At 37.2% G+C, this 20,184-nt stretch overlaps 2 protein-coding genes and 1 long non-coding RNA gene across 3 annotated transcripts in view; all 3 read right to left on the reverse strand.

Annotated features, from left to right (window-relative positions):
- Positions 1-904: 904 nt before the first annotated feature.
- LOC107586480 (uncharacterized) lies at positions 905-2,384 on the reverse strand. The gene is made up of 3 exons (XR_001609369.1): positions 2,284-2,384; positions 1,896-2,144; positions 905-920 (listed from the first exon to the last, which is right to left on the reverse strand). It is a non-coding gene; the product is annotated as an uncharacterized lncRNA (long non-coding RNA).
- A 3,004-nt stretch (positions 2,385-5,388) lies between these two features.
- Positions 5,389-7,914, reverse strand: LOC107586484 (52 kDa repressor of the inhibitor of the protein kinase-like). The gene is made up of 4 exons (XM_016273865.1): positions 7,638-7,914; positions 7,358-7,511; positions 5,996-6,168; positions 5,389-5,914 (listed from the first exon to the last, which is right to left on the reverse strand). The coding sequence occupies exons 1-4, from the start codon at positions 7,785-7,787 to the stop codon at positions 5,540-5,542; spliced, it is 852 nt and encodes a 283-aa protein (XP_016129351.1). The 5' UTR covers positions 7,788-7,914; the 3' UTR covers positions 5,389-5,539.
- A 2,503-nt stretch (positions 7,915-10,417) lies between these two features.
- LOC107585988 (dual specificity testis-specific protein kinase 2-like) overlaps positions 10,418-20,184 on the reverse strand; it is a 28,744-nt gene continuing 18,977 nt past the window's right edge. Inside the window, exons 10-11 of the mRNA XM_016273197.1 lie at positions 15,756-15,897; positions 10,418-11,310 (exon numbers count right to left, since the gene is read on the reverse strand). Of these exons, the coding sequence (XP_016128683.1) occupies positions 10,418-11,310; positions 15,756-15,897 (1,035 nt within the window). The remainder of the gene's footprint in view (positions 11,311-15,755; positions 15,898-20,184) is intronic.

Here is a 20,184-nt window from a genome sequence, read left to right on the forward strand (position 1 = left end):
AGCTGCGCGTGGATCGCGAGCTGTGTGTGTGTGTGTGGATTGGGCAAGGCTAAAAGGGCGGAAGGAAAGTCTCAAAATTCAAATGAATCAAATAGAATTGACTCAGAAGAGAAGTGAATGAATGCACGCGTGTCACCTGATCCACAAATGCAAAATGAAGTCTCAAAATTCAAATGAACCGAACAAGATCGACTCGAACTAGACATCAATTAATGCACGCGTGTCACCTGATCCACATATGCACGGATTCCTTTTTGCTTGAGCAATTTATGATAAATGAATGCAGAACAGCACATTTTTATTCGCAAACATGTCTGTATTTGTACAAATCGCTGCACAATCATTTAATCCCGAATTCCACAGACTCAAATTGAAAGGCATTTGTTTGTGATTAATAAGATACATAAAATGTATGCAGTGCATGGATAATTGTGCGTGCATCTATTATTCATTTACAGTCTAATATCATCCCATAGGAAAAATACCTCCGTTTTCTAGGACCCATTGGTGAAAGAAATATCTGAAACCTTTGCCATGTCGACGAGGACACAGACACCTGAGCGATTAATAATGAAAGAGACCCGGTGTTTGTTAATGTATGGACATATTGTAAAAAGAAAATAAGAAACAAGCAAACAAATAAACTAAAACAAGCCCTAAAGTAGCCTATTTTAATCAGTCTATCAATATTTGAGAAACTGTTGGCTATTTTAAGCGTAAATGCCTTACCATTGCGCTTGATGTTCATTCAGTAATGCCCAAACAGCGCCATCCACCGGTTGCATTTGAGAACAGCGAGAGAGTTCGTTGAAACGGGTGTAACTAAAGGAGTAACTGGGTAAAAATTTAAATTATGATCGCTAATCTGTTTTTAGGCCTAGTTTTATAACGTAACCTGCAAATTACTCAGGTCTCCCAACCTTCCGAAACAAAAGGAAGAGAACACAAGCAGATTTAACTGACTGAGCCGTTTACCGAGATCATTAGTACACAGCAGCACAAACCCTGAAATTCTACTAGAAATAAAAACAGTCACTTTAAATAAGGAGGGTCATTATACAAATTGGCTGTCATTTCTGTCCCTCACATACATAGTATTTTTATTATATATTCTTATTAATTTGATAATGTTTATATACTTTAATTTGTATGATTACTAAATACTAAAACTTGTATATAAATAAATGCAAATAAAGGCTATTATTTTGTCTTTATTCTTTAAATACATAAAAAGTTAATTCTTTTTAACTATCCCATTAATCAAAAACAAAAAATTCATAATGGCCTTATCCTTTTTAGAATGAAACATAAGTAAAAGTCACAATTTTCTGCACTGTGTGTTATTGTTTTGTTACTTTCGTCAGTTGGCAAAAATCTTTAAATGTTAAACCTGTTACAATTTTGTATAGTAGGCAATTTTAAATGTTATATATAGTAGTAAACAAATTTAAAGGTATAGTTCACCCAAAAATGAACATTTTGTCATCATTTACTCACCCTCATGTTGTTCCAAACCTGTGTATGTTTCTTTCTTATGTTGAACACAAAAGAAGATATTTTGAAGAACCAAACAGTTGTTGATCCCCATTAACTTCCATAGTAGGAAGTCTGTTTGATTACCAGCATTCTTCAAAATACCTTCAACATAAGAATGACAATCATACAGGTTTGGAACGACATGAGGGCGAGTAAGTGTTACCCTAGTGAATAAAACTGTCATTTTATGGGTGAACTCTCCCATTAAAAAGTGTAGAAATATCAGTATTGTCTCTTTCTAATAGCTCTTTATAATTACAGTTTCTTGTTTGTTAAATATTGACTGTAAAAATCTCTAACTAGGAAAGGCATCACTTTAAAGAATAAGCCAGTAAATTACACAGCACAAGATCTCTCACCTGGCAGCCTGCGTGAGACAGAACCGTCAGCTCGCTTTAAGAAGAGCCACAACAACTACATTTCCTAGAAGGTCCTTCATCGGAATCTCGCCATCGATCTCCCACTTCGGAGCAGGCTTACAGATTCTGGAGCCAGTGCTTTCCTTCTCCAAAAACAGTGGTGAAGCGCAATGCAGAGCTGTAAAAGCAGACAACCACAGAGCCCAGAGAGCCTGCATCATGCCTGCTGAACTTCACCCTCCGCAATAGCTGCGAACAAAAACCACCAGCTCATCAAACTAAAGTACTACACAATCAATTACTTTGATGTTTCGTTAGTTAGTTTTACATTCATTTTATCCTATACACGCATTAACAAAAAGGCAAAACTGGCATGATTTGCACAAACCTCAAGCTCTGTCCCTTGGCCTCCTCTGGGTCAAAAATAAAGAAGTTGTCTGGTCCACACTTTTAAAGGTCTCAATCTGGACAAACCTCCCCCTAAACAAACCAGTAAAAGATGGGATCGGGGACTGGTGTACTACAAAGTGAGTGATCCAAAATAAATATGAATACAAGATAAACACACTGACTGATAACAAACTGAACAAGATTTTAGGGAGTTTTTTTTTTTTTTAACATGAAACAAATTTTGTCATACCTTGCCATGGGGTAATAATATTTTACATCAGCTCACTAAATATACAAATGATTAAAGCTTCTGTATGCCCTTTTACATAAAAAGACTTAAGAGAGGTATAAAGCATGCAAGTAACCATGCAACAAACATTCTTGGATTAGATATGTTTTGAATCTACATTTAAAGTGTCAAAATGCTGTTTTAACACTGCTGCAATGCTTTGATTGACATTCTGGATATGGAGTTGACATTTGGAAAAAGATTTAAACAAATTGATCTGCAAATACTGAAGTGACTTTAAAATCTTGGGGCCGGTTCATGCACATTTTATTAGATTTTCTTTCTCCCTGGCAGTTTTTGTTACTGTTTGCTTGAGCTAATCATTCAGTGATCACATCATGTGAAAAACAAGTGCATCTGTAAATTTACTTTCCTGTTGAAATGATGCAATGGATCCCTCAGTGACCAGTGTTTTCCAATTATAGGTTTGTTGAAAAGTAATTCATCATAGATATTAAAATCTATGTGACTGTACTTGTCAGCTCATTCCTTTCCCTTAACAACCACAGGAACTTTCACAGGACCAGGGGTCTCGGATGTGCACCACATGCTAAAATAAATGAAAAAATAAAGTAGATTTAAACGATTTTTCTTTTGTCTGGCCTTGCTGTAAATACACCAAAGTTAACAATCTGAGATTTACTCTCAACAAAACATTCTTGAAAGATCTTACACCATCCCATAGGCAGAGGAATTGATTTTAGTTTTGCAAACAACAGTGTTTTATCCTTGAAATGATTGGGCCAAAGTACACACTTTAATCCATGGAGTAACAACCTTCAGTACACTCCAACAGAACACCAACACAAAAGTTAACTGGTCCCCCCAGTACTAAACATCCAGTGTTTTTTCTCTTTTAATTAATCTTTTTTTATTTAATTAAACTGGTTTAACCCTAAATGTTCCTCAAATATCCCTATTAATGTTTTTTGAACATTTCCGTAAACATTTTTACCATAAAAAATGTTAAAGCCAACAAAAACCGTTGGTTCCCAACATTGTTTTGTGTTCCTCAGAAGAAAGTCAATCCTACAGGTTTTGAACAACATGTGGTTGAGTAAAAAAAAAAAAAAGTTTATTTTTGGGTGAACTATGCCTTTAAAACAAACAGTTGACAAGGGATCCATCAAACAGCTGTTGAAATAAAACTGTACAGACAGGGGTGGCAAACATGAACACAAAAAACATAATATAAAACCAGAAACTCTGGTTTGCAGAAAGAGAAGTTTATCATTCAGAACAGTTCCCTTCAGTTTGGCAACTGAATGAATCATTTGCATGGTGGCTCTATAATTATGTGCTATCTTTTTGGCTACTAACCTCGTGCACCAGATTTACACCACTTTAAAACCACACCACTACCAATATACCACTTTAAAATAGTGACATTTACCAAGTCCCATTTGTCAACTTCCTCTCACAGAAACAAGCAAAAACTTTCTAATATCTTTGTCTCAGTAGCAAAAGTCAAGTTTAGAGTGATAACATTTGGTTTTCAGGGTACATTCTTATGATTCTGCGAACAGCTGAAATTACTCCACCGACAGTTTACCTCAATTTTCTTAAAATAGGTAACAGGTGCAATACTTGCATCAAGTGTTTCCAACTACACAGCCAGATGCAGCAAGACCAAAATATGTATTTTTGTTAAAGCTGCAGTCGCCATCTCTGTTTGAAAACCTGGAATTGCAGCTGTGTGCGGAATTATCTTCCTTGCCTGGGTTGTATTCTGGCACAGCTCCAGCGTGGATGATTCTAATGTTTTGAGGAGTAGGCTGTGTGTGACAGTCAGTCACCGCACCGGTGTGAATCCTATACTTAGTAATCACAGATTCTAGCCTTCGTCTTGGAATACATGACCAAATAAGAATTTTCACCGTATATTGTCATCTGAACAAGTAACAAGTCTGCCACGTTTGTTCTGACCAACCGAGGAAAAAATAATTAAAATAAATTGCGCTACCAATGGTGATTTAATCTAATGATCGATTAGCTCATATCACATCAAACCGTGCAAATTGTTATTATTGATATACTTTATTCTCAGAGCATTAATCAGAATTGCGTGACTATGAGTATAGTGTGTGTGTAGATTTCAATGTCTGCACAGTCTAATCTCTAATTGTAATACCATTCTAATTTTATACCAATAAATTATTTTAACCCTAAAATCAAACTATGCTCCCTTTGAACTGGTTTTCTTTAAAATACAAATTGTGTGAAATCCCAGGCTATCTGTAATCAGAAGCACATTTAAAACTGGAATATAATTTAATTTCATTCACATGTTTCATATAATCCTTTCTGGATTACAATCCACCATCAAAATGTGATTTTTTTGACATTTAATTATTCTGGCTGCTGTGAGAAAAGGCTATTCAACTTCTTGGGACAACTTCTTTATGTTTACAGACATGACGTAATGACGCAGCAGCATGCTCGAATTTCCCGTGAAAACCTACTCGTACCACTCAAATTAGAAAACATTATTATAAACTAACCGGTGTGAATCGGGCTAGAGTAAGGCGATAGTTTTGAACACTGGCTGGTTATGTACTTGCTCAAATATCGATTTGGGATCATTTTTAACCAAAAAAAGTTACGGACTGCAGCTTTAAAGAAAACACATAATAGTGAATAGGGTTGCAAAGGGGTGGACACTTTCTGGTAAATTTCCAGAAACTTTCCAAAAATCCCTGGAATATTCCAAAAAATCCTGATAAGTTTCCAAAATTTCTGGAATATTTAAGAAATTTACTGGAAAGTTTTCACCTTTTTTGCAACCCTAATAGTGAATCATCTCCAGACTGTTGTGGTATTTCTGCAAATGGTTTCCAAATGCAACAACAACAACCCAAAATAACTTTACCCAGCAAACAAACATCCTCTGTGAGTCCTGCCGTAGCTTTGCCTTTGGCTGATTTAACAGTCAAGCATCAGTGCAGTTTCTTACACAAACAGTGTCTCAGGTCATGACTCCAATCAGTCGTTCATCACTCGTCACGTTGCCCTCTGGACTGTCACAAGCTGTTATGATGCCCAGGCCGAGCTCCGCCAGTTCGTCCTGCATACTCGTGGTCACCATCATTTTGGGCTCCAGCCGATTGCAAAGCGTCCTGTAAGAAGGTAAAGGGTAGCCCAGTTCCCTTAGGTACTCGTATCCTTTAACCCCCACTGCGCAGCGGATTTTACGGGCTGTCAGTAAAGTATCATGGGACCACACTGCCCTCCGAGAACGCTTGGCCAACGTTAGGGCGCGTATCTGATCCTCAAACAGGAACAGCTGTAGCCCCTTCTCGATTTTACTCAGTTTGTAAAGACGTTTCTTCATCTCCTCTGCCTGTGTAACAAAGAAATGATAAAATGTGCTTTCAATCGCTAATATGTACAATCTATTATGATTTATTAGAATGAATGTTACCTCTCTCTGTAGTCTGACTGTGTGTTGCTGTTGCTGCTCCAGTTTGGTTTTATAATGTTGGCAGAGAGAACAGGGTTGCTCCTCGTCTGTCCTCTGAACCCCATCCTCCTCTGAATCCACAGGTGGCTGTCGGCGGGCATATCCATGGTCCCCCATGTTCAAGTCCTTTTCCACTACATTAACAATATAATATGTTCATTTGCAGCTCACAAAGTGACCTTAAAGGGACTGTTCATCTCCAAAATGTTCATCATTGCTCTTAATGACAATGATTTGTACAGAAAATAACTGTTTAACGCTTGAATGCGTAACTAACATGGATGGATGTCTAAAAGGTGATTTACACCTATTGAGATGTTGGATATTTAATACTGTTGGACAGAAAAAAATATACTTTACACTATTACACATCGCTGGTCACTAGCGACCCTATGAAATTTTTACCAAAAAAAAAATGTAACAGAAAATAGACATTCTTTTACAAATTATTATAATTTTTTCCCCCCTTGTCATTTTATTGATAATGAATACTTTGAGGAATACTAAGAAGGTGGAGGTCTAACATTAAAAAGGAATGAGGGAGGATGACGTCCTGGTTCACTAAAGACCTGATTTATTCATTTAAGGGTTAAACTTTCATAGAAAACCTAGCAAAATGGTTTGGAATGGCACGAGGATCACAAATAATAATACTTTTTATTTTTTTGTATTTAGTCATAGATGCCTTCATATAAGTAAGTTTCCAAACATACACAAATAAATACAGTAGCACATAATGCTTTTTTTTTAAATGCTAAGTTTTCAGTGAATTATTGTGACCCTGGACCACAAAACCAGTCATAAATCAAACAGGTATATTTGTAGCAATAGCACCAATACACTGCATGGGTCAAAATTATCGATTTTTCTTTTATGCCAAAAATCATTAGGATATTAAGTAAAGATCATGTTCCATGAAGATATTTTGTACATTTCCTACCGTAATTATATATCAAAACTTAATTGTTGATTAGTAATAGGCCATTGCTAAGGACTTAATTTGGACAACTTTAAAGGCGATTTTCCTCAATATTTTGATTTTTTGGCACTCTCATATTCCAGATTTATCTCAGCCAAATACCGTCATATCTTAAACCATGCATCAATGGAAAGCTTATTTATTTAGCTTTCAGATTAATCTCAATTTCCAAAATTGACCCTCATGACTGGTTTTGTGTTCCAGCGTCACATATACAGAGTAGGGGATTGGGGGAAACAACATGGGAGGGGAAAAAAACTAAAAGCATTGAAATATAAACGTTCCTCCCTTCTTATATTTTTCCATCACCTTGTCCCCTTGAGGCTCCGTACTAATAACTTTACCTGGCTCATTTTTAACAGGTAACACTACTTGAGGGGTGACAGGAGAGGGAGGGTCGGGTACATTGAACAGTGTGGGGATTGCGTTGGGTTTGAGTTTCCTTCCCCCTGCTGGTGATCTGGCGATCTCCTCAAACTGGCTTTCTTCAAAGTGGTCCTGCAAGTCATGGAAATGAAGCTTTGTGTCAAAAGTACACATATACGATTACACCAAAAGGAAGCCAGAAGAATGACTTCATTGTTGTCTTTTGCAGAATTTAATACTCGCATGCTTTTCACTTGCCTGGCACAGTCTGGAGCAGGGAGTCGGTACAAAATCACGCCGACAGTTTACAAGCCACTTTCTCATGCGCACGGGGTCTTTCGGAAAGCGAAAGAGCTGCTTTCCAATAGTTGTAGAGTTCGAGCAGTTTGGAGCGGAGCATCCACCCATTTTTATTTACATTCGCCAAATGTTTAACTTATCATCTGGGCACAACAACGGTGGCACGTACTGCTAGCAGAGGATTTAGCAGGTGTATTATTAAAAATACTTTACAATTTAGAGAAAGATACGGCAGTTATTTTAGCAGACGCACGCAGTGAGTTTACGGTCGGCCTCTTTAATGCATTGAGTATAAAATGCGATTTCTTAAGACGAATATGTTTTACTAGTAAGTGAAATGTAGAGTTTGTTTGAGCCAAAATGGCGTCAATGGCGTCGGTACCGTCGGTAGGCTACTTGATGACGTATTATCTGCGAGTTGACTTTAGATATGCCTGCATAAAATTCGTTTACATTTGGCACAAATTGTGACAAAGGGATAAATAATGTTAACATTTTTATTATTATTATTATTTTCATGAACGATGCAAAACAATAGTTTAAATTAGCTTTTACCACACGTTCCTCATTCAAGTCTAGATTCATGTCGGATTACATTTAATTTTTCAGCTGGCCTGATTATTAGTATTTTTTTTGGTTCAGTAGGATTTAGTTCAGTAACAACAGTTAAATACAAAACAAAAACTACGCAACAGTCCAAAGGATGTAAGAGACAGAACAAAACAACAACAATACAGAATAAATAAATATATATATATATATATATATATATGAAGAGTTCAGATGCAAAAGCCTCTTAAGTACTATCTGAACTTTCCTCTAAAATTAGCATTTTTGTCAGGCTCCCATGTTTAGGTTCAGTAATTGTACTTTAATGTCAATATATAGGTCCTTTTCAATGCCATTAAAGTGAAATAAATGAACATAAATATAGGAGCCTGATAAAAATGCTCATTTTAGATGAAATTTCAGACAGCACTTAGAGGCTTTTGTATCTGAACTCTTATATATATATATATATATATACACACACACACACATACATATATATATATATATATAATTTTATTTTACTTTTTATTTATTTATTTTCTTAATCTGTCAAGTCCTTTTTAAAGTAATTCATATTATTTAGGTAATTTATTATATTTTCATATGCACTTCACACTCCAGTCCAGTAGGTGACGGAAACGCGCCTTATGCCAATCTTCGTAAAACAGAAGAAACTCCAGCCGGATGTTTACAAACTCACATGTTACATACACGAGCGAAAACAGATTTACGACAATTTACGACGTTTAAGGAGTAAATATAGGAGTAGCCGGAACGACGTGAAAACTAGACAATATTATAGACAATTTTGGTTATAATTTGTTTTGCTCTCCGAAATGACATTTTCAGCATATCTACAGTATCTGCGTTGACAGCAAAATCATTTTGTTATACTGATAAATAACAGCGGTGACTTAGAGCGCTGAAAATCGCTGTGTTTAGCAGATGTTAGTTTATCTGGTGAATTTATATAATGTCATCCTCAATGATAGTCCCCGTTATAGATGTACAGGGAAACAACTTTAAAGAGTTGTGGGCAGCAATGGTGATAGCCGTTAAAACATCTTCATTCATCGCCATTGATACGGTAAGAAAAAGCACATTCTGTATTTAGAATCTCAACCGAATGTGAAAATTCAAGTGTAAAATTCTTGAAATAGAACAGTAATTCATATATGCGGCCTCTTGTAGGAACTGAGTGGTCTTGGATCAAGGAAAGCTCTTCTAGCTGAGTGAGTTGTGGGAGTAAAATATTCTTACCCAGTGTCCTAAAGGACTGGAGGAGTGGTAATGTTTTTCTGTTTTACTTTTTTTCTTTCCTTTCAAGATCCATTGAAGACAGGTACAAAGCCATATGCCATGCAGCTCGCACACTGTCCATACTTTCATTGGGCTTTGCTTGTTATAAAAAGCTTGACAACAAAGTAAGTCTCGAACATGAACATTTATTTTATATTCTTATACAATTATTTAAATGGACATTTCATTGATTCTTGTTCATGTTTCTAGGCGGACAGCACATACCTGGTCCAGGTTTACAATCTGACCTTGCTTTGTTCAGAGGAATACATCATTGAACCTCAGTCAGTGCAGTTCCTTGTACAACACGGATTTGACTTCAACAAACAATATGCTCAAGGCATTTCTTATTATAAGGGTAATGATAAAGTGAGTATTATTGAACCGGTAAGATCTATTCGGTCTATAGATCATTGTTTGCGGTGGATCACACTAATCTGTCGCCTCATCGCGTTCATGATCATTTGCACAGCTGTATTTGCGCATCTTTTATTTGAAGAAGACATGATATGTGCGCATATACGGTGCTCGTTCATGTTCGGAGCACGAGAGAATATTAAATATGTTCACATAAACATTAAACACGCTTGCTCCGGTCCAGATATGAACTATAATCCGCGCATCAAGAGTTGTTAGATCCAGAAACGGCTCTCTCATGCGCGCTCCACGCCTTACATCGCCTATTAGCCTAAATATTGTTACGGTCGTGTTTACAGAAATGAACTGACAGCCCGAAGCTCTTTCATGAGATTTGAGTTCTCCGCAATAAGAGTTCATTCTCATGAATAACACTGGAAAAAAAGCTCAGAAAACTGACGGCAGCTAATCACCGCTCCGAATGAACGCACATACATCACGTTTCCTGACGTTGGCTCAACTTTTTGCTTTTATGAACCAAAAGAAGGAAATGAAATTTTCAAAAAATATGGACAGAGTTCCTGTGGCTCCACAGACATGCTCAGCGTGAGCGAGTTCTTGTTGGAGATCATCAAGCCATCCTGGTCTTCAGCCTCCATGTCCTCGCATAAACCACTGAGGCTTCTGTTCTGTATCTGGCTGAGGATTGTGTCCTTATTGTCTGCAGAGCTTCCTCTGCTGCTGGAGCAGTCCATGGCCTCCGCTTCTCCTCCTTCAGAGGGTACCAGAGACGACCAGTCCTCTGCAGCTCCCACTTCCTCCTGTCTTTCAGCTCGCGGTTTGTACGGAGGGATCTCGGTAACAGCGTACTTCTTAGCCCTGCTGCTCAATGCTTTTTGCTTGCTTTCACCGCCGGGCTGTCCAGCCTCGCTTTTGGACGTGGGGTGAGATGAGAAGAAGACATCCGAGTGGGGCAGCTTGGGAGAGACGGGGAGTGAGTGGCACTGGCGACCTGGCAGCTGCCAGGTCTCCGGCCAGGATGGGGTGCAGTTGTTTCCGGAGGCTCCCATGCTGATGTTGGGATGAGGCTGGTATGAGCTTTGACTGCCGTGAGGTGAATGCAAATCAAACATGAGCGAGAAGACAGACTTGCTGGGCATGTCGTAAAACTTGATCTTGCCACCTTTTAAGTCCTCTCTGGCACTGAAAGGGTTGACTTTCGGTTGCCCGTGTATGAAGCCCCTAGGTCCTGGGTTGTAGTAAGGGTCCTGGACGTTCACTTTGCGAGCAGGCTTACGAGAGAAAATGTCAGACTGGCTACGGGAAAGCCAGATGTTTCGACGTGGACGGGGGGACTTGGGTGGAATCTTGTCATCCTGAAAAACAAGAGGATTTAACCTCTTTATACCCTTTTCACCTGGACCTAGAACACCAATAAGAGAGGCATTAGGCACATTGGGTAACATTATCGAACTGAGATTAATAAATGCTTTACAAGTATTGTTCATTGTTAATAGTCATTTATATACTAATACATTTTAGCTCAATATAAATTAACCTTCACTACCATTCCAAAGTTTGGGGTCAGTCATTATTATTATTGTTTACTCAAATTAATACTTTTATTCAGCAAGGATGCATTAAATTGATCAACAGTGACATTTCAAATGATACAAAAGATTTTAGTAGGGCTGTGCAATTAATCGAAAAACAGTTTCGATTTCGGCCTCCAACGATTATGAAAATACAATAATCGAGATAAAACGATTATTGCGCCCCATTCCGCCCCCTTATCCAGCGCTGCGCGTTCGTTCCTCCATAAAAGCCCAATTTCACGTGCAAATCAGTCAAATCAGGTAACGTGACTTTTGCAGAATGGGACGTGCTTGATTTATATAAGTATATTTATTCATGTTTTTAAAAGCGTGAAAGAGAACTTGCGCTGCTCCTCAGGAAGATATATGCGCTCAGAGACGGAGCAAAAATGTGTTAAAATGCGGCGCTAAGTGATTATTCATGTATACCTTCGTCGGTCATGTAATTAATGAATGTAAAGAGTTGAGAATGAAAATACGCGTGTAACAGTACATTGGATCCGTGCGGCTCTTAAAGTGACAGTGGGCTAATATTCCTGCTGCGACTGTGTGCTTAATATTAATCAAACAACAAAAGACAAATTCAAAATCACTCACTGCTCTTGACTGAAGGACTTTTGTAGCTTTATTAAAAACAAAGGCAGTTTCATTCCTACAGTGAAGACTATGCCGTTTTATTTTACATTTAATTTCTGTAGTAGGCTGTAAACTGCTTGAGACTTGCATAAAAAAGAAAAGAAAAGATTAAAGCACAGTTTGTTTCATTTGTACCTTTTTATTCTATTGTATTTGTCCTTTGCTTTTTTATTACTGACAGTTTAATTGTTTTCAATAATTTTGAGGACTTTTTGTTTGTTTATTATTTGTTACTAATAGGCTAGCTGCCTAATACTCTGCTGTGGTATTGAGAAATGTGAAATTTCGCTGGTCTCTACAATGTAGATGTCATATCAACCTTATTTACAGGAAATATATATTTGATATGTATCACTAGCTTTAAATAAATCACTCATATAACGTTTTGGTCATATGGCCCCCTCATAATTGTGTTATATAATCGTGATTACAATATTGACCAAAATAATCGTGATTATGATTGTTGCCCTAGATTTTAGTGCAAATAAACGCAGTTCTCTGTTCTTACCAGAAAATAGTACAAACCGTTTCCACAAAAATATGAAAACGACAACTGTTTTCAATATTGATAATAAGTAATGTTTCTTAAGCAGCAAATCAGCATATTAGAATGATTTCTGAAGTCACACTGAAGACTGGAGTGATGATGCTGAACATTAAGCTTTACCATCACAGGAATAAATTACATTTTAAAATATATTAGAATAGAGTTATTTTAAATTGTAACAACATTTTACGATATTACTGTTTTTACTGTATTTTTGATCAAATAAATAAAGCCTGGTGAGCATAAGAGACTTTTCAAAAACATGGAAAAAAAATCTTATCGACCCCAAACCTTTGGAATGGTATTGTATATTAATAAATACTGTAAGAACAGATGTTATGATTATACCAAATGCATGACCTAATATACTGATATTTATTAATTCACTTGACAAGTGTAAACACTGTAGCACTATCAAAACATTGCTGTGTTAGTCTGAGCATATTGACCAGAGCCTGATATAACAACACTGGCTCAACCAATGAAGTGAGTTTGGAGTGTGTTGATCAATGATAGATGCAAGAAATGTTCCGAAAACCTGTTTAAAAACAATATTTTTGCTAGTCACCAAATAGTATTGACTATTGACACTTGACACTTTTAAGCCTGAAATAATTATCTTGAACACTAGGGGGTGACAAAATCTAATATTCATTTGAATATGCGGAAGGCAAAGCCCTTAATCATGTTTAACATCCCAAAACTCAAAAGCACACAGCACTGAGAAAAAGAAAAGAAAAAATACAGTACATGAAGTGCAAAACATGCCTATATGCATTTAAACACTTCAGAAACTGAGCATTACAAGGTTGGCAGGTTAAAAGTTTTGGGTATAGAAATTTTATCAATTTATAACAGTTTTATATTTTAATTTATTTATATATATATATATATATATATATTTATATATATATATATATATATATATATATATATATAAAATGTTATTATGGTATACATAATTTAGTCCTGTAATGTACTAAATTGATTATTTCCTGCAGTCATTACTCCAGTCTTCAGTGCCACACGATCCTTCAGAAATCATGCAAACATGCTGATTTAAAGGAACACTCCACTATTTTTGAAAATAGGCTCATTTTCCAACTCCCCTAGAGTTAAACGGTTGAGTTTTACCGTTTTCGAATCCATTCAGCCGATCTCCGGGTCTGGCGGTAGCACTTTTAGCTTAGATCATTGAATCTGATTAGACCGTTAGCATCTCGCTCAAAAATGACCAAAGAGTTTCGATATGTTTCCTATTTAAAACTTGATTCTTCTGTAGTTACATCGTGTACTAAGACTGACGGAAAATGAAAAGTTGCGATTTTCTAGGCTGATATGGCTAGGAACTATACTCTCATTCCGGCATAATAATCAAGGAACTTTTTGCTGCAGCAGGTGCAATGATATTACGCATCCCCTGAAAATAGGCTTATTGGAAGTTACCTAGCTGGGGACTATTTTCAGGCGCTGCATAATATCATTGCGCCTGCTGAACCCATGGTACGGCAGCAAAGTTCCTTGATTATTACGCCAGAATGAGAGTATAGTTCCTAGCCATATCAGCCTAGAAAATCGCAACTTTTCATTTTCCGTCAGTCTTAGTACACGATGTAACTACAGAAGAGTCAAGTTTTAAATAGGAAACATATCGAAACTCTTTGGTCATTTTTGAGCGAGATGCTAACGGTCTAATCAGATTCAATGATCTATGCTAAGCTAAGCTAAAAGGGCTACCGCCAGACCCGGAGAGCGGCTGAATGGATTCGGAAACGGTAAAACTCAACCGTTTAACTCTAGGGGAGTTGGAAAATGAGGCTATTTTCAAAAATAGTGGAGTGTTCCTTTAAATGTTCAAATAAGATTTCTTATTTTTTTCAGAATTCTTTGATGAATAGCAAGTAAAAAACCCAAAAAAAATAAAAAATAAAAATGAGCGATATGGACACACACACACAAACAGGAAAAAAAAGCTATCTTTGTTTCTGTATTTATTAGACTTTTTTTCACATCCTAAATGTAAATAAAGAATTTTAAAAAGTGTATACTAGAGGCTATGAAACAAATATAGTGAATGAAACCACCTAGGACATGCTATTAAATTACGTTCAAAAATGGGTTAAAAATCACATTACATTCTAACATAACATTACAGTCTAAAAAGAAAACACTTTTTCAAAGCAGGGGTTAAAATCACATCATTAAAAATAAATAAAATATAAAAACAAAAGAACAGGTGAAATGTTAATTGGTACAAGGAACACTCATGCAAACACTGTAATTATATTAGCCTATATTTGATTTACTCCATTGTAATAGTCACTTTACAGTTATTGCTATCATAAAAATACACTTACCTGTAGGTTTAAAATTCTACATGGTGAGTACAACATGCATCAAACTACTGTATATCAATATAAATGGTATTGCCTCATCCTATATTGTTAATAAAAATATATCAATGTCGTAGAAATTTGATATACTAATTAGAAAAAAAAGATTTTGTAGTTTACCGTCAATTTAATGCTTCTTGGCTGAATAAAAGTGTTAATATCTTTCTGACACCAGGCGTTTGAATGGTAGTGTATCTGAAGCATGAGGCTCAATGAGGCGCTAATCTCTTCTAGCCACACATTGTTTTGTGACTTATTCCTTGTTTGTTCAGGATATGAATTAGCACTAAACGGAAACTGGGCTGTGAGATTGCGAAGAAGAGAAGAAGAAAGTAAAAGCTGTGCATTAAAAGTAATTCTCACAAGGAAAGAACATCCAATCCATAAAGCTCATAGACAAGATAGCGTTACGGTCTCCAATCCCGTTTGTTTTCCAGTCTCCTTGTTCTTAGAACTCATTGGCCCTGCGGTATTACATGGAAAGTGAGTGCTGGATGGTATGAGCAAAGCCTCAGGGACGACAGGATGTACTAGCTCTCTGTCAAAGCAACTCACATCAAAGATGTGTTCAAAGCACATCAAAGCTTTTGGTTTAGTGCCAGAAATAGTGAATGAACAATGAACAATGAACATAGTTGGACAAATCAATACTGGGAGTGAAATAAACATGTTTGTGCGTGTGTGTGAATAAACACACCTTTAGGCAAGGGTTTTTTCTCCACCTCTCCGGCGGTTAGTAGCATTCTCTCCCTCTCGGATTCATCAGCTTTCAGCTTTTTCTGGATTTCTTCCAGCCTCTTTACTATATCTGGGAATGAGGGCCTGAGCTTTGGATCCATCTGGGATATAAGTGGAGGCAGCAAGAACAAACACATCAGCATCTAAATCTGGGGTAGCGCTATGTTCTCACTTCTATTCTAAGAATGCTACACTGCACATATACCCAGCGACAGCCCCAAAACATTACTGCTCTTGAGGAATGGGCCAAAATACCAGCAACCGTGTGTGAAAACCTTGTGAAGACTTACAGAAAATGTTTGACCTCTGTCATTGCCAACAAAGTGTATATAACAAAGTATTGAGATGAAATTTTGTTATTGACCAAATACTTATTTTCGACCATAATTTGCAAATAAATTCTTTAAAAATCCTACAATGTGATTTTCTGGATTTTTTTTTCTCATTTTGTCTCTCATAGTTGAGGTATACCTATGATGAAAATTACAGGCCTCTCTCATCTTTTTAAGTGGGAGAACTTGCACAATTGGTGGCTGACTAAATACTTTTTTTCCCCACTGTACTTGGTTCACTAGAATGAGACAATATTTTAATACTATTTAAAAAAAAATTTCAATGACAAAATGTCAAAGTTTTACAAAAAATATTACAAAGTAAAACAATGCAGTTGTATTTTGAAATGTTTTAACTAATCTTGGGCTGTAACTAATGATTATTTTGGTAATCAAGTAATCTACTGATTATTTTGACAATTGAGTAAATATTTTTTAGTAACACAAACAGACCTAAGTGAAAACCAGGCTTTAGTATGACTATTTATAAACTAATGAAGCAATAATAATTGGCTTAAATAAAATATCAAAACCAAGTAATTACATGGTTTTATTGAACAACACTGTTAAAATACATAATGTAATATGCCTATACATAATATGAACATAACCTTAACTTAAGTACATTATGTATTATAACAAATACCTGCAGAGACTCGTTCTAACACGCCCCCACATGTCTACGTCAGGATGTGGGAAGATTTGCATAACGCCGCCCAAATGTTCACGCAAAGAAAGGCGGCGTAACTTTTATTCTTGCTGTAGTATTGTTGCAGCCGCCGCCACCGCCATGTCGTGAAGGCGCTGTGTGTTTCATTGTGAAAGCGAAACTACTTTGCCCGCCATGTGTTTCGTTGTGAAAGCGAAACTACTTTGTTTGGTCTTCCAAAAGAGGACACGACTAGAAATCAGTGGTTAAGTTGTATTTACAACACTGTTCCAGAACAGTTCAACCCAAATATTAAATTGTGTGCAGCGCATTTTATGGAGGACTGTTTCCTGATCCTGGGAGAGTAGTCTTCAATGCTGGCTGTTCTGACTCACAGACTGTAAATTAGTTTTAATTTAAAGGATTTGCCACTGATGATTCAAACGCGAGTTTTGAGCAGTGTAGAGTAGCGCTTATTTGTCATTTCTCCGATCACAAATGCAGACATGGTTTTATGTTTACGCGGCGCGATGCAACGCAACCCGTAAAAAGACAGTATAAGTCATTATAATCCATAATTATGTCCCCACTGGATGCAACAAATGCCTCATTTATAATGGGTTTTAATGTTTTTGTCTTGTCGCTCCGGGACACGGCATCACAGTATGGTAAGGGCCGTAACATTTCCGTCACACGGTTGAGGTATTCGGCCAATCACAATGCACTGGATAGCTGGCCAATCAGAGCACACCTCGCTTTTCAGACTGGTGAGCTTTGTAAAAATCGACGCGTTTCAGAAAGGGGGGCATAGAGGAGAAACAATAATGTACAGTATGTGGAACATTTTTTGAACTTTAAACCGCATAAACACATTTCATTACACCAAATACACAAAATAATGTTCTTTTTAGCAACATCATATGACCCCTTTAAATTTATTAAATTTTAATATTTGGCCACATGCAGAAACTTTTATTTTGAAATTGCGATGTACAATAAATGGCATATTTAGAAACAGGTTGATGTATTCTCCGGTGTTGGCAAAGGTTTATAAATGATTTGCGTTGCAAATCTAGTGAGATAATGCACAGTTTTCCCAGATGAACATTAAGCAATTCAAATTCACAGCATATGCAGAGGAAGAGTTTAGCAGGGGCTTCACACATACAGTCTTTACTGGTAAATTACCGGCAAGTTACCATTAAGAGATCATGTGTGAACAGGACCTTTTCAAAAAATCCTGGTAAATTTGTTCTGGCAATCATATTGTTCTCATGGAGACGACATGATTACTCTGAGCTGTTTACAAAACTCCACTGCTTTTTAATTAGTTTTTCTATGTAAATATGTGCTGGATGGACATCTTTAAACATTGCGCCTCGCAGCTTTTTCAACGTGTCACACTTCAACCAATAAACAGGGCTGCGACTCCGCAATTGGATACTATTATGCACGTCTCGTGTTTATAAGAGCAAAAAATTCTGATTCGCTAGTAATGTTAGTTTGGTTGAGAGCATGTACAGTCATGGCCAAAAGTTTTGGCAGTGACAATTTTTTTGTTTTGCAAAGTTTGCTGCTTCAGTATTTGTAGATTATTTTCCCACATGTTTCTATGGTATACTGAAAAACAATGATAAGCATATAAGTTTAAAGGCTTTTATTGGCAAAAAAAATATGAGTCAATATTTACAGTGTTGAACGTTGTTCTTCATAACCTCTGCAATTCGCTCTGGCATGCTGGATATTAGCTTCTGGACCAAATCTTGACTGATGGCAATCTATTCTTGCCTTATTAGTTCTCGGAGTTGATCACAATTTGTGGGCTTCTGCTTGTCCACTTGCCTTTTGAGGACTGACAACAGGTTCTCTATGGGATTGAGATCCGGGGAGTTGCCTGGCCACGGATCCAAAATTTCAATGTAATGATCTTCGAGCCACTTCTTTATCACTCTTGCTTTGTGACATGGTGCTCCTTCATGCTGGAAAATGCACGGATCATCACCAAATTGCTCATGGATTATTGGAAGTAGATCTTGCAGGACGTTTTGATACCAGTCTTTATTCATGGCAGTGTTTTTGGGCAGAATTATGAGAGAGCCCACTTCCTTGGTTAAAAGCAACCCCACACATGGATGGTCTCAGAATGCTTCACCGTTGGCACAACACAGGACTCATGGTAGCGTTCACCTTACCTTCACCGAACAATCGATTTTCCAGATGTCCCAAACAGTCGGAAGGGAGCTTCATCAGAGAAAAAAAACTTTGCACCAGTCTTCTGCTGTCCAATCCTTGTACTTCCTGAACAGTCTGTTCTTGACGTTTTCCTTGGAGAGAAGTGGCTTCTTTGCTGCTCTTCTTGACACCAGGCCATTGTCCAAAAGTCTTGGCTTCACTGTGTGTGCAAATGCTCTCACACCAACCTGCTGCCATTCTTGAGCAAGCTCTGCACTGCTGGTGACACGATTCCGTAGCTGACTCCTCAGGAGGAGACGGTCCTGGCACTTGCTGGACACTCTGGGACGTCCTGAAGACTTCTTCACTGCAGTCGAACCTCTCTCCTTGAAGTTCTTGATGATCCGGTAAATGGTTCTTTCAGGTGCAATATTCTTTGTAGCAATTTCCTTGCATGTGAGGCCATTTTGATGCAAAGCGATGATGGCTGCACGTGTTTCTTTGGAGGTTAACCATTGCTAACAAGAACACAATGATTGGAAGCACTTCTTCCCTCCTTTTATAGCAATCAGTCTGCTCTTATAATCTAATTATTATGATAGTGATTTCACCTGACTAGTACTCATTCACACTTTCACATGTGCTGCTGATATGATTAGTCAATTAATGTTAGCTGGTCATTTTGTGTCAGGATCAAAAAACAGTGAAATTAGTTTTTTTGTGAAAAGTTAATTTTTTTGGCTAATGAAGCTTTTAGCAATTATTTAAAATGCATCTGATCACTTTATACAATAATCTAGAAACAATGTGAATGAACACCACAACAGCTTAAGCTGCAAACTTTGCAAAACACAAAATTTATGTCACTGCCAAAACTTTTGGCCATGACTGTATGTGTGTGTGTGTGTGTATGTGCAAATTCATTCTGTGCCAGCAGGAAGTGCTTTTAGTGTGGCAGAGATAGAGGTTTCCCCGGTAACGGCTGTACACAAAGCAATGCTTCCATGCGAGATGAACTGAAAATTACATCAAACATTTTCTTAAGACAGTCGGTTTCCTTCAGAGATGCAGTGATATAAAAACACCCGTGCCGGGTTCTGATTTTGAAACATGCAGTGGTTACGTTTATTCAACGCCATAAGTCAAAGCCTTTTGGAAAATCTATTTGTGGCAGTCAGTTTTGATATTGTGGCGGGGCGCCCCCGACAAATCAAACTATGGGGAAACAAAGGGAG

This window comes from Sinocyclocheilus grahami, unplaced genomic scaffold, assembly GCF_001515645.1.
Source record: "Sinocyclocheilus grahami isolate Dianchi unplaced genomic scaffold, SAMN03320097.WGS_v1.1 scaffold5.1, whole genome shotgun sequence".
Lineage (NCBI taxonomy): Eukaryota > Metazoa > Chordata > Actinopteri > Cypriniformes > Cyprinidae > Sinocyclocheilus > Sinocyclocheilus grahami.